A 15,633-nucleotide genomic window follows, 5' to 3' on the forward strand; every position below is an offset into this window, starting at 1 on the left:
ATGATTGCCGGCTTCCTGTCTTTAAATTCTAAACTCTGGCTGACCCTTATAAAAAAATTTTTTTTTAAAAACACCAAGCTTTAACGTCAAAGGGTTCAGTCCACCAAAATCCCCTATGAAGGAGGAATCTGCTTTTAGGTTAGAGAGTGGCTTTGTCAGCACTTAAACAGTCATCATAACGATATCTACAGTGTAAAATGGACAAGAAAAAGATGTCGTTAGCTAAAAGACAAAGTCAACCGGTTTAAAAACCCAACACAAAGCGGCATGACATTTTGCAGAGGGGGGAAATAGTTTATGTTGATTGTTTCTTGAATGTTCTTTATTGTGCTGATTAGTGCTTTGGGGGAGGGGCTGTTAATCTAATCTGATTAGCAAGCATTTTGTTTGGGGTCATTAACCTTTGGGAGGTCCAGAGGTTGACAATCCCTTCACCTTTTTCATGCAATCCACTCATCCTTGATTTCCTCTGTCTCTGGGGACAACACAACGACGACAACAGCAACACAAGACGCCACAAAAGGCCTTTAAAAAAACAGCCAATGCGGCTATTCTTATGGTTTGCCATTCTACTATGAAAACACAACTCGACAAGGCTTTTGAGTTTTCCAAAGGCCTCCGCTTTTTTCTTGCATTTTTATCTGGTCTGCATTCAAGTCTCCAGAGACACATCAGAAAAGACCATTACCTTCCCGCATGGCGTGGCAGCAATATTGCCTAAAGGCAGGGCACTGTTTTATGTAACCGACTTCTGCGTTCATATACACGAAGACTGTCTGAGCTTCATTAGTCACAGCTTTCTCTTACAAGCTATTTTGGAAAAACAACAAAACACCCAAGTTCAAATGTTCGCAAACCCACGACGATGAAATCCAATATCCTTTTGGCACATTAAGAGTTTTAACAGCTTATTTTCTTCACAAAAAAAAAGGTTTATTTTTTTTAATAAACATAACAGCACATTTAATCCACACATCTAAGTCAAACTTCTGTGATCCTGAAGGTCTGCTTGTCAGGAAGGCAAAGCGGAGATGAAGAGCTTCAAGCGAAGATTGTTGCTGATTGCCTGTAGAGGCTATGCAAATAAAGCAGAAGGTAATGAAAAACAAAGCAGGGTTTTGGCAGCAGCCACTTACATGTTCCCCTTCATTTTCCACTGGTTAAAACCGAGCCAAGTCCGGCTACAAAGAACAAAGTCTGAATAGGAAAGCACAGGAAGGGGAATATGTCTAGTTTGCACCAAGAACCTCTTCAGAAATGTAGTCCACAGAGCATTTTTTACATTTTTGTAAGTTTAGCAGGCAATTTTATCCAAGGTAACTAAATATTTCTAACCACTGAAGGCAATGTGGGGTTAAGTGTTTTGGCAGGCAGCCACTAAAGCTAAAAAAAAAACTATAGAAATAAGGCTTAAAACAAAATAATATTGTAGAAAAATGTCAGATATACTGAAGGTCCATTGTATTTGCAAACTCGTGAATAAATATTAAAGAAAAACAAACCAACTACTGGTAACCTCCCAGTGGTTTGATGAAGGCCAAAACCAACTGCAACCGTAAAAGCGTTGCTGCCACCAGACTTATCAGACTCTTTAGGTATCAAGTGGTAAAAATAAAGAGGCACAACGAAATCAGTAACAGTCTTGGTGTTGTCTAAACACAGAAACCAGCCAGACAGACTGGAGCGTGGCACTCTGAAAGGAGAACACCTATCCTCTTGAAGAAAAGACTAACAAGGTGAGATATTTCCCCTGGTCTTGAGATAACAGAAACCCAACACCCTCGTCCTCCAGTGGGGCTCTTTGTACGTCTAAGAGAGGGTCAATCAGCAACCGCTGACAGATGTGTCTGCAGTCGATTTGGGAGAGGAAGCCATGTTGAGGTCAGACAAAGGTATTCTCTGCTCTGTCCCAATGGAAGACAAGACAATGATCAGGTCAAGATGTCCCAGCCGAAGCTTTTATCTCCTCGCAATCTTTGACAGGCAACACCTGGACTTAAAGTTAGCTTTAGCAATAGATTTTCTTCCACTTGTGCAGACATATGTAATGCAGGTGAACAGTTTATACCTGCCCAACCACCCCTTTGGGTTTTGGACAAAGTGAGAGTCCTTCAATCTGGAAAACAAACAAAATCGGAGGTCTAAGGAGTTTTAGCAGAAGCTTTAGGGTTAGGTGTCTGTTCAATTAGGCCGTGTAGTTCAGATGACAATCACGGTTTAAACCATGTACTTAAGAGGTGACGCTGCCATCTAGAAAACGTGACATTAAGATGTTAACGACAGTCAGCTTCAGGACAGATACTGCCGCTGTCAACGACGGCAGAAGAAGCAATTATGAGTGTGGAAAACAAAAGTTCGTTTATGTGTCAACAACTGTTGTCTATAAAGATCAGTCTTGAAAGAATGTACCGCATCAACCAGGAGGCTTATGTCAAGGCCAGGTGTTAACTGTTAGAAAGGTAAAACAAAGCTAAAGTTATGTTGGTGAAGGATCTTGGGCGGCCGTGGTGCAGCGGTAGGGCGGTCGACTCATGATCGTAAGATTGCAGGTTCGATTCCCGCCTTGCACGCCCATGTGCCGAAGTGTCCTTGGGCAAGACACTGAACCCAACCTTGCCTCTGGTGGGAGGTTGGCGCCAGTGTTTGGCAGCGGAGCCGCCATCAGTGTGTGAATGTGTGTGTGAATGTGTGTGTGCATGGGTGAATGGGACTGTGACTGTAAAGCGCTTTGGGCCTTCATAAGAAGGTAGAAAGCGCTATATAAGTATACGCCATTTACCATTTACCATTTACCATCTTATTCATCCGTGTGGCATCATCTTAGAGTTGGAATCAACACAACTGGACTTAAAATCTTCCTCCTTGAAAAATGACTAAAGCTGTGTCTAAATTCCCTCCCAAACCCCTTTGGACTATCTAGTGCTCTGGATTTTAACTCTTTAACACCGAAACTTTAGCTCCTGTGTTTACATTCTTTCGATTACCATAACTCTTCAATCGTTTACGCAGTTAACGTAAATCCAGCGGATTCGGAACCGGAGAAAAGCAGCCTTGGGCTGATATGCAACAGCGTTAGCAATGCGTTGCTTCAGAATCAGCTGACTCACGTTGATGGCATGAACATTCGAGGAGTTGTGGTATGTCAAAGAGCATGTTATTTAGGTGTGGTCGGCGACATCTTTGGCCTTAAAGGGTTAAAGCGATTCAAACAAATGTTTCTGTTAAACGCCAAATCTGACGTCACCCATTTGCCGGAGTAAGGACCCCCATGAATCCACTGTGTTCTCTTGATGATGATAATAAAAATATTGACATACATTTCCTCGTAGTCTACATTCACCAATCTAGTGATCATTGATGCACAACGATTGGTTACAGAGACTTCTGGGAAATCTTCAGGGCATTGGATCTTGGAATTGTAGACTTGGACACCCTGACAACAGGCCTAACGCCCTAAATAGTGCAAGTTAGTGAATTTGGACAAAGCTGGTCTATAATTCTGTTTTATTGATATTTGTTTTAGAAATATGTTATTTCACTGAATAAAACTAATTACAGACCCCTAGGAAAATAGTATCTGACGGGTAATTAACAGAAGGCAGTGGGGAATGATATGTTCTAAAAGGAGTCCCCACATTCCAACAGCAGCTCAGCACGTCATACACATTCAATCCCCACCGGCATCAACAAGAATATGATATTCAACCACAGATGAGCAGAGCTGCTCGGCTGCAGCTTGACGCACAGATCTGGGGTGTCTGGCTTGTCAGGGAGCCAGAGGGGGAAGCACTGTAGATGAAGCAGGACAGGAGAGTGTTGGCTGGATCACATCAGCCTTTCAGCTCCTGACTAACAGGCTGATTCACCAACGCTTTGGGCACCCACTAAAACCTGATGTTTGGCTTTATCTAAACTGAACACCCAAACAACTCATAAATGAGGGTTTTTCTTTGCCTTAACTCGTCTGTCGCGTTTGACAATCATATTTAATGGATCAGTATGTCAGTGCAAACATGTCTATTTTAAGATTAGGAGCAATCATGTCAAGAAGATCATCATTTTCTTTTCTTTTCTTTTTTAATGAATGTGTGACTTAATATCTTAAAAACATGTGATTTATATGTTTTTTTAATCGTCTGTTTTGTTTGTTTAGCGCTGAATTTGTTTGAAATAAACAAAGCAAGCATTTGTTGCATCACAACTACATGCACAAATCCACATATCAAACATTTTAGAAACTGAATTTATTCTGGTGTGACCCAATCATCTAATATTTATTAACTGTATGTCTTATTAAAAGAACTCCTTGCATAACAAAAAGAATTATGTTTCATTTGGATTTTAGATGTTTTCTGAGCCAAAAATAAAATACATAAACAAACAAATATTTATTTAAAAAAAAAACTTCCAAAGAAATCCTACTGGAAAATGATGGAAACCGGTTAATCTTGTTGCAAAGAAGAAAAGGCCAAACAGAAAGAGGAAACATTAAAAAATAAAATAACAAATGCCAAGTTTTACCAAACTGCACAAAAACTGAATGTTTTTACTACCTCTTGTCCCTCTGCCATTTTTTTTGTTGATATATTGACAGGGATGTGCCTTTTCTCTTTCCTTCACTCCCCCTAGCGTCACATGCCGGTACTGCATCCATCCTTCTCAAAACACACAGAGGAGGAGAGAGGTGGGAGATAGAGAGACCCCTCCTCCAGATGACATCAGTGCTCTATTGAAGCAAAGCTAGAGACGCACACAACTCCACATTTGTACTGTGATCCACCCATGCACCCATGTCTTCACACAGCCTGCTGATTGTGTGTGTGCGTGTGAGGGGTATACCAGTCAGCACAGCAGTCCTGCTGCACACCAACTCCAAAAAGCTCCATTCTACTGACTAAGAGGAGCTTCCTTTTTTTTTCTTTTTTTTCCTTTTTGTTTTATTTTGTTAGAACTTTGTTGGATTTGAATTGATTTCTTCAAAACCTGGATTGGATTACTGTTTCCCCACTAAGAGGATACCTGTTACTTTCCATTTTGGGGCTAATTGGAGAGGTAAGTGTGTTTGTGCCGGTCCGGTCCAGTTGGGAGTGCGTCCCTGTAGTCTTTTGGATTTCTCTCCCGGTCAGAACACACTGAAAGTAAGACGGATTCCTCCGGAGCCTGGTTAAAAATAAGAAGCAAACACGAAATGTATGGGTTCCCCTTTTATTTCCCCTTCATTTGACCCAAAGAGTGAAGCAACTAAAATCCCATCCGATCCGCTGGTTGGCGGATGAAAATCACAGTTATAAAACCGAGCGCGCAACTTGCTGCTCCAACGCCGCCGCAGACGCGTTCCGCATCCGAGTGCGCACAGACATCCAGCCTCGTTTGGAAACATATTCCTCGTTTTTACGCATGTGGGAAACGATCACAATCCACAAACTTGAGGGGATTAACGCGCCGTCTGCGCGTAGCCTCGCCGTCTCAGCTCCAGAAGACACCCCGGTGCGCAGCCACAATTGAAGCGCAGACCCCGCGGAGTGGGACATGAAGGGGCAGCTGGAGAGAGCGCTAAATGCGCGCTCAGCGCCGCAGATCTGCTGCGATTCCCACCGTCCAAAAACCACAAACGGAGCACATTTTCACTTAAGATATGCAGCCAAGTACACCGAAGTCTCATAACCAGTATTTATCAGACGTGCTGTTGAGATGACAACAATTCCACACTGGTGGATTTATAGCAGAGAAAAACGCATCGTTTCTGAGAAAATAGCAGAGACTGGTTTAAAGTCCTGATCCATTTAGAGCAATAAAATATTTTCGGTAACACCTGAGTGGGGACAGTTGTTAATCCAATTTAACTCAGCCTTTTATCTCCATTAGGAGATAAGGTCACCAAAGCTTTAAATAATGTCTCATTGATAAGCCGCTGCCTGTTTTTCAGCACCACGATGAAGGAAAACCCAACATAAGCTGTCAGAAATGTAACGGCAGCTCATTATTATTCAACACAGAAAAAAAATGAAAAGGCTGCTAAACATGGCAGACATGAAGACAGGCCCAATTCTTCTCTAATAACGGCCCCAGGCAAACGTCCCCAGTCAGTGCTTTTCTGAGGGAATTCACATGGAAGATTAACATCCAACCAGGTCACTGCAGATGGAATCTTGCAAGTCAAAAAATTTAAAGCATAAAATATATATGGACAGGAAGGGGGGTACTTCCAAAACTACCAAGGCATATTTTAGATTTAACACCCTACTCTAAGGGGTCTAATTTGGTTTGTTTCATAATTTATTTAGCCACAGCTCCACCACAAAGCCCAAGGATAGTTCTGGAAGAATGATACTGTTTGCAGAGCTCCATAATTTTGATGTTAGAGATGAACAAATGCCTTCATGTTGGCTATGTGTCAGCCTGTCTCCTGCAGTTCCCCACCAGCATTCACGTCTCAGGGTTTGTGTGCAGACACACATTTTATCTTGCAGTGCCTGCTACCCCCATGTGGGGAAAAACAATTGCAGCTGCTGCAGAGCTCTCCTTTCAGGCTGCTACAAAGGAGAGACCCCCGTCTGTCCGAGGCCTTATATTGCTCTTAATGGGTCAGCAGAAGCATCATCTGTTCAGAGCATGGAAAGGCAGCACCAGGAGGCCACATACCACATCTTGGTGGTTTGGAACGTTTTTCCCTTCAGTTGGAACATGCTCGCCGCTCCTGGGAATTCAGATGTGACCATGAATGTCCCATTGTGTCTCTGCAGCACGGTGGGCCTGTGTCAGGTGTTCTGACATGCAACTTGGTAAAAAAAATAAAAAAGTGGGAACTCCAAATGCAACCTTTTTCCATTTCAGAAACTCTTAATTTTTAATTTAAATAATAAACAAACATTTTTTAAACAGTTTTACTGCAACTCATTCATTTTTTTCTGTTTCATGGTCTGAGTAGAACATAAACTTAACAAGTGATTAGTCAGAATAAACGCACAGAAAAAGGTTCGTGTGCAATCAATCATAGTTCAAAAACTCAACTGTGCATCAGAGTGAATATCAACAGCAGATACAAATACAGCTGATTCCCTATGGAGACTGTACTGCGGTACAGCATTCATCTCAACATTTATGAATAATTTAACACAGTTTTTACTGCCGTTTCTCACCTTAATGGCAGCCGCTGCTACTTTACCCTGAATTTAATGAGCTATTGCAACGGAAATGTTTTTGTCCCAAACCTTTGTCAGTGTCTATCAGACTTATGTCCATGTTTGAGTTCTCTATTCACAACAGCTCTCAGTGTCCAACTCTGTGAGGCTCAGCTTTTCATTAAAAAAGGCCCCCAACGCCAAATTCAAGCACATTTCTGTTCAAGGTGCTGAATTTAACTTCATCATTTCAGCTAAAATGAAGCCAAAGCCGCTTTGATTGGTGGAACATTCTTCTGTCCTGCAGTCGAAGTTTATTACAAAAGTTTTTTAGAAAAATTTGTGGCTCCAAATGGTTGAATGGTGGTACACACCGTGGGAGTTTAACGTGTTAGTAACTAAAATAAATCCAGAGGTTTGATGGAGACAATAACAAACAAAAGTAGTTCTATAGATGTCTCAGTACTAGCATTAAAGTATTAAAACCTCAACCCCCCCGTGAGGCTGCGGCTCCATGGTCCACGCTTGCCTTGTAGGAAACAATGAAGAGGGGCACTTTCCTGAAATCTGATGCGCATGGGGGGGGGGGCGCTTTAGGTATTTCTGCCTACATATGCTTCTCTTAAAAATATAATTTATAAAGCAGATACAACACAAGAGTTAAAAAGAGTAAAAGTTGGCATAATTAAAATACTTGAAACACATGACTATGTATACTGGATATTTTTCCTAGTGCAGAAAGACACTTTAAAAAAAGAATTTGTCTGATAACAAGTTTACATCAACTAAGATTATATACTTTCCCAATATTACAGAGTAGAGCGTTTAGGGACAAAAGATGACTATAAATAGTTCACCTCTGCTGACAAACAACCTATTCCTATTAGTTTGTTCAAACTAGACATAATATTAATATAAATTTATAGGATTAAATGTAATATTTAACCTGTCTTTCCTGGCTTAACTACCTTATTCAGCGAGTTCATGGAGGTGGCATATGGGGCTTTTTTTTTGTTGCAATCTACTACTGAGCCAAAACTGGACTAAAAGATCTGTGTTCAGGTGGAATGGGGGGGGGGATGAAACAGCATCTCAAGAGCTGTAATCGAGTTACAAGCTTCTCAATATCCTAATCTTCCCCTTGTCATGGGTTACAACTGTTAAACGACGAAGCAGTTTGCTCCTGATTTACCTTTGACTGTTGGACAATGCACAGCAGCCGCCAATACGTCACATAAACCTGAAGGACACCAGGCATTGTGTTGTGAAGTGAAACATTTTCTTTGTCAAAGGAAATTCTGTTTTCACTTACATAAACAGTGTTTAGGTAGAAAACGGCTCAGAGGGACGGGTCAAAGTAGTGGATCCTGCGGCCCTCCTTCCATTCATGCAATCAACTGTTAATGACTGAAGTACTCCCTCAGTAAAAAGTAGTCTATTTACGGATACAAGTACCCTTAGTCTATACTAAACGTGAGGCAGTATACTTGAAGTTCACTTTTTACATAAGCTGTAAACTTAAAATGTTCCAATTTAGTCTGAAGAGTTTGTATACTTCCTACACTACATGTACATGGTGTATAGTGTACTTGTACTTACACTCAGGAATACTTCATATTATAATCTTCAAGTGTACTACTTTTTGCTAAGGGCTTATAAGACTTTTCTTTGAACTAACAAGAACTGTTCAGAGTAATGTGGATATTAAAGGGACTGATTTGAAATATGTACTTGTGTGATTACTTTTCAGAACGCCATTCCGGATGTACAGAGGCTACAGTGAGACTCGAGCTGCTGATGTATGCGAAAAACTGGGCCCTAAAGGATAAGCAACTTGCCCTGTTTTGCTTCCCGGAGGATAGGAGAACAGTTGTTATCTTCTTCAGGAAAAGGACCAGATCTAAGGATTAATGTGCACTCTGGCTCAACAAGGGAGGAGAGGATCCTGGGTTACCTGAAGACGCAGTCGACACAAGTGAATAGGCCTGGATTGATCCGGTGGCATAGGGGATTGACATGGCTCAGGCCAGCTTTGTGTCAACGCATCATCCCTGCTGAGCATGATGGCAGAAAGGAGCCTTTCCTAAAGCTTCCACCATCTTACGTACGGATCCATATATGGCGCAAAAGAAAGAAAAACTCATCTGATGTTATGGCTGTTGAACCTGAAAATTGCAACAGCCTTTAGGATTTTTAATACTACCCAAGATTGCATGCTTTTTCCGTGAGTGTGGATGCTTTCTGTGCAGGCTTATCTGCCACAGTAAAGGTTTTGAAAAGCATGAGCCTTTGACAACACGGTGGAGGTCGTCGTTCAAACAAGGATCAGCTCAGCAAACACTGACCAGGTCAGGACATCACAAGACACCCCCCTTTGGACAAACTTTTCCTTTCAGAGAGGATAAAGGCAAATTCAAGAGGAAATCTTGATTGGATTTTGTTGGATGAAAAGGATTTACTGCCTCATTTAAATCAGGTATGACGGATGCAGATGGTTTCCTGTCTTTCCAATATGCTGACTTTTTTTTTTTAAGGACATTAGGGAAGAGAAGTCAAGGCACAAATCTATATTTTTTTCCCCACAATAACTAGAAAAATGTGACCTCAAAGAGATTTAATTTAAGTTTTTGGACAACTAAATTCTAATTCTGGTGTGTGTACACAAACAAAAAATCTAAAAGACGTAGTGCATATGTTGCAAGTCCATCATGATTGAACAAATTTTGTAAAAGCAGCTTCTGTTTGGTGACTTTCTTATATTGGGTAGGAAGAAACAATGTAACTAAAAGCTTTTTTTAAAGTTTCGTGGCTTCTTTTTTTTTTTAATGAAAAGCTTCTCCTTGTTCACTGTTGTAGTTCTGGTGGAGGAAATGAGCAAAACAACTGCATTGCTCAGAAACTAGGACTTAAAAATATAGCCAGTCTTAATATTGTTTCATAATTAGTTGTTCAAAGAAGAAAAAAGCAGGTCTGTATCCTAGTGACTGGAATATTTTTAGACCAAAACCTTTTTTGTACAAACAAATGTAAATGTTTAACTGGTTAATTGTAGAACTCTATAAATTGATTTTATTTGATGGCATTTCTTTTAATGATAGACAAATCTGTGGGCTTTAAGGTGTTATTTTAGAAAGTGATGACTTTTTTTTCCTCCCATTTCTTAAAAACCCTTTGTATTAATTTCAATATTTGCTTTTTTAGGGCCTCTTGTGTGACTAGACTGCCAGACACCACAGCTTCAAGATGGTATATCAATGCAAGTCCTTCCTCCTCTTCCTCATCAGGATCGGGTTGTTGCTGGGTCTTGCCAACCCCTTGGTCACGTCAGCATCGTGCCCCTCAGTCTGTCGCTGTGATGGGACTTTCATATACTGTAATGACAGAGGCCTGACTTCCATCCCTCTCGGTATACCCCGAGATGCCACAGTGCTTTTTCTGCAAAACAACCGCATTAAGAGCTCAGGCATTCCTACTGAGCTCCGCAGACTTTCAAAAGTGGAGAAGATCTACCTTTACTGCAACAATTTAGATGAGTTTCCTACCAATCTTCCTCTTGGACTAAAAGAGCTTCATCTTCAGGAGAACAACATCAGGATGATTACCCACGCCTCTTTAGCCCAAATTCCCTATATCGAGGAACTCCACCTGGATGATAATTCTGTATCAGCAGTCAGCATAGAAGACGGAGCCTTTAGGGACAGTAATCACCTCAGATTGCTTTTCCTCTCCAGAAACCACCTAAGCACCATTCCATCAGGTCTACCCATGAGCATTGAGGAGTTGCGTTTTGAAGACAACCGCATCTCCTCCATCTCTGAGCAATCTCTGCAAGATCTCATCAATCTGAAACGACTAATACTTGATGGAAACTTGCTCAACAACCGTGGAATTGGGGAGATGGCTTTAATCAACCTTATCAACCTGACTGAGCTCTCACTGGTGAGAAATTCCTTGACGGCGCCACCAGCCAACTTACCTGGCACCAGTTTGGAGAAGCTACAGCTACAAGATAATCACATTAGCAGGATCCCGCCTGGGGCTTTTGCCTTTCTTAGACAGCTGTATCGCCTAGACCTGTCAGGTAATAAGCTAACCAGCCTCCCACATGGTGTGTTTGAAGATCTGGACAATCTCACCCAGCTCCTGCTACGTAGTAATCCATGGCAATGTACTTGCAGGATGAGATGGGTGCGTGACTGGTTGAGGTCACTACCATCAAAAGTGAATGTACGTGGCTTGATGTGTCAGGGTCCTGATAAGGTCAAAGGCATGGCCATTAAAGATTTAACTACAGATATGTTCAACTGCACAGACTCGGAACTCTTTTCCATATATGAGACAAGCACAGTCTCCAACACTTTCAGCACATCCAAGCCACAGAGGCCCTCGTTTGTCACCCGAAGGCCTGGAGCAAAAGGGCCCGACATCAGTAAGAATTACCGCAGCACCACCACATCTTCAGGCAAAAAGATCATCACCATCAGTGTAATGTCAAGTAGTGAAGATGCAATACATATTTCATGGAGGGTGTCGCAACCAATGACGGCCCTGCGGCTTAGCTGGCTAAAGCAAGGACACAGCCCTGCCTTTGGATCCATCACCGAGACCATAGTGCAAGGAGAACGGACCGAGTATCTTCTCACTGCGCTGGAGCCCGATTCCTCCTACAGAATATGCATGGTTCCCATGGAGACCAGCAACATTTACCTGTCAGATGAAACTCCTGTTTGCATTGAGACACAGACTGGTCCTCACAGATCATACAACCCAACAACAATTTTAAACAGAGAACAGGAGAAAGAGCCTTACAAAAATTCCAGTCTGCCTTTGGCTGCTATCATCGGAGGGGCAGTAGCTCTTCTGGCAATAATCATGTTGGCCCTAGTTTGCTGGTACATCCACAGAAATGGTTCACTTTTTTCCAGAAACTGCACCTACAATAAAGGCCGTCGGAGAAAGGACGACTACGCTGAGGCTGGCACTAAAAAGGACAATTCCATCCTTGAAATAAGAGAAACTACTTTTCAAATGATTCCTATAAACCATCTACCAGTGTCCAAAGAGGAATTTGTGATACACACAATTTTCCCTCCAAATGGATTGAGTTTATATAAAACTCCACACAATGAGAACAGCATTAACAACAGGAGCTACAGAGACAGTGGAATACCAGATTCAGACCATTCCCATTCATGATATTGCACATGGACATTTGTGACAAGTGCGTGACTGAAAAACAGAGTGGCAAGACTTTTACAAAACACTGGATCTATGGGACTGAGGAAGTAATGTTCTGTTCATTTGCCATATAATTTATATTTAAGGACGTTTTATGAAGATGGAGAACGTTCCAGCTGCAGTCCATCACTGAACCATCAGTGAGTTACTAACTGCAATTCTATATTTTAGGGTTTTGTAGTATTTGTACTGTACTTCCTTTGCTTAAGGTTATTGACCAACAAAGAAACTCTGTGTTCTATTAAGATATAATGACTTGTCAACTGTGAAAGTGGGTTTTCATTGCTGTGTTGAACAATCAGACTTTAGAAAACCTTGTAGTATAAGCACAGGTCATTCTTTTTACTTTGTGGCTGTTAGAAAAACAAAAGGCAAAAAAATTACAAGACACTAAAACAAAAGGCACAGCTGATCAAATATGTTACTAAGCAGGCATGCTGCCTCCTAAAAGATTGAACAGTCAGTAGCAAACCCCAAATACTATGGACCAAGACGTTTACGGTAGTGTTACCCTAATGTGGGATTTTGAAAAACTAAAGATGAGGTGCCATGATTGTGGTTTGTTTTTTTACTATTTCTGCTTTGTTTAAAGTGTTAGTTTGACTTGCAAACAGGCAGAGCGCAGCAAAGCAGGGTTCTGATGTTCCTGAAAAGATTGTAGGCCACAGCAAGAGGCAGATGAAGCACACCAATGTTAAGGGGCTTTCTGCTCCTGCAAACAAATAGGGAGGTCATGCTGACACAGAACCACGTTTGTTTGTACAACCCAACAATGGCCAAATGACAATGACGGCATTCTTTAGTAGGATGTACCATACAATGTACCATTTATTTTAGAGCCTCCCACCAAGATTAAACAGGTTCATTAAAATGAAGACAGTGTCAGTAAGACCCTCTTGTATTATTTTGTACCATTTTCCAAATGAACACAGTTTTATGTTGCCACTGTTTAAAGTAAAATTTCTTTACAATTAAAAAAACCAAAGTGCATTGTATGCCCTTTGGCCAGTCTTGTACGTGCCTTGATCTAATGCTTATTGTATTTAGCTTTTTAAGAAAGCAGTGACTTCTTTTCATACACACTTGAATATGAAAAATATTGGTCATATTACAAAATAAAAGTGGATTAAAAAAACATAGATTTGCTCTTTCCTATGCTTGTATTCCATTTTTAAAAGGATTATGATTCCTGAAATTCTTCTTTGCGCTTTACTCTTTTTCAGGGTTGAGTAACTTTTTTATTGTATTGACAAACTCCTCTTAAGTGCCAAAGGGGGCTACTCCTACATTGATATATTGACCCAACCGCTAGGCACACAGTGTTAAATGTGCTTATGAATATCTAGAAATAAATCTCACAGCCTGCTCTATTTTCATCTTTCATAAAGATGTGAATTATCATGCATCATAACCAGACTCCCTTTCTACAACAGAGATTTCCTTAAAACTACTTAAAAAAATTGCTTGAGACCCAGTTTTCCACTCAATGGGCAGTGCACAGAGCAACATCTGCTTGGGGCTGCTTTTGTTCTTTTGTGCTGTGAAGTCATGTGTAACTTATCCGATTGGTTAGAGAAGCGGGGGGGGATTCACGGCGGAGTAAAAAGTGGGCTGTAGAAACTCTTGGGATGATGAGCCTCCCAGCCACCCGGGCAGCACCATGTTCGAGGCTTGTTGGGTGGATGGGCAGATCCTGAAGGGACGCCCGTGTCTGCAGGGGACGGAGGATACATATTTTGCTGCAGGCAGCAATCTTAATGACATGGTTGCAGATCTCTCTGGCAGGGGAAAAGATCTGCCTGCGATAGAGCAGCATATGCAGCAATTTGACATTTGACAGTAAAGCAACATTGCTGAGGGGAAGTTGATACATTTCGGATCATGCTGTACTTTCCTAAAAATGTATGTAAGCAAAAGCAAAATACTTATTTAGTCAAAAGTATTCCATTTTACATGGAAGATTTTAGTCCTAATTTCAGTGAGGGAAAATACGGAAAGCATTCCAAACCTCAAGGATTCAGTCATTCTGACAAACACAGTTCTATCAGATTTTATAGGAGTGGAACTGATCAGTTTCATTTTAGAAAAGAAAAATGTTAAATCATTTAGATGAATGTTTTAGCAAGTGTTCTAAAAAGAATCCAGTGAATTCACATAACTGAAATTCCTTCTGCACAGCAATCCTTTGTGCTTTTGGAATAAATAAAAAGGTCCGTCATTAGACCAGTTTAAAGCTATGACACGTATCCAGTCACCTGTGTGATAAATTACAGCCTGCCGATACAATGAACAGCACATTCTGTTGTTTAAACTTTCACTGAAAATAATATATCAAGTAAAAGGGCTTTGTGCATCTTGAAAGACTAAAGAATAAGATAAAAATGGACCTAAAACAACAACCTTTTGGCAATCTGTCCTTCAAACTATTTATTAATCACCTTCAAGTTCTCGCCGGGGTCAGACGACCGTCTGAACAACACAAGCTGCCCGTGCATTTGTCTTAAGTGACACATGCAGAGCTTAATGATGTTTTTCCTTTATCTAACCCTGCCACTAAAGTTAATGGGGGGAGCAGGTGCACTGTCTGCCCTAAGCTCTTGTTATTGCTATTCTTATGCACTAGTCAGGCAATCGGTCACATTTGCATTCCTATAGATGTTAGCATCAAAGCACCCCTGCACTGACTCATCGCCAGAAGCCATGCATGCTTTTTCTCCATTAGTACTATTAGGACGATCCAAAAGAGCAGGCTATGTGACCCGACGCTTTTGTGAAGGTCACAAAGGTCAGGTCAGGATCAGTTCAAAGATCTTCAGGGATGAAAAATTATTACACGGGACTACCCCTAAAACAGAATCCATTAAAGAATCATTTAAGGGGCGATTCCCTTTAAAAAAAACTACTTTTATTAAAAGTCATTTCAGGTTCAGACATTTCAAACTTCAGAAACAATACCTAAAATATAAAAAAGACAAATTTGCTCCAGTTAAACTCAATAGATGATGATTGTTTTTATAATGTAATGCTTAACTGGAAAGGATAAGCTTTATCAACAATTTAAAAATGTGTTGTTTTTTTAATCTGGCGGCTATTCTTCAACCATTTTAAAATGGATTTTTGAACAAAAGATGGAGTGAACCCCAGTTTTGCTGCCTACAGCCCGTATAGGTAAAAAGTGAAAGCCAATTTTTGTAAACGGAACAAAAATGATGTGGGCTGCAGATAACCAAATGTGCATCATTGCTGAGTTCAAAGTGGCAGCTTAGGTGAAGTC

At 41.0% G+C, this 15,633-nt stretch overlaps 2 protein-coding genes across 5 annotated transcripts in view; one reads left to right on the plus strand and one right to left on the minus strand.

The window, feature by feature from the left end:
* macrod2 (mono-ADP ribosylhydrolase 2) overlaps nt 1-15,633 on the minus strand; it is a 427,772-nt gene that overhangs the window by 353,486 nt on the left and 58,653 nt on the right. The window lies entirely within an intron of this gene.
* flrt3 (fibronectin leucine rich transmembrane 3) lies at nt 4,722-13,379 on the plus strand. Its single transcript, XM_011484697.4, has 3 exons — nt 4,722-5,052; nt 8,872-9,597; nt 10,323-13,379. Exon 3 carries the CDS (start codon nt 10,365-10,367, stop codon nt 12,315-12,317), a length of 1,953 nt encoding a protein of 650 aa, XP_011482999.1. The 5' UTR covers nt 4,722-5,052; nt 8,872-9,597; nt 10,323-10,364; the 3' UTR covers nt 12,318-13,379.

Source organism: Oryzias latipes, chromosome 15 (genome assembly GCF_053564925.1).
Source record: "Oryzias latipes strain Hd-rR chromosome 15, Olatipes_Hd-rR_3.1".
Classification (NCBI taxonomy): domain Eukaryota; kingdom Metazoa; phylum Chordata; class Actinopteri; order Beloniformes; family Adrianichthyidae; genus Oryzias; species Oryzias latipes.

Excerpts from the sequence above, each read along its gene's own strand:
- flrt3 (XM_011484697.4), top strand. The coding sequence starts at position 10,365 with ATGGTATATCAATGCAAGTCCTTCCTCCTCTTCCTCATCAGGATCGGG.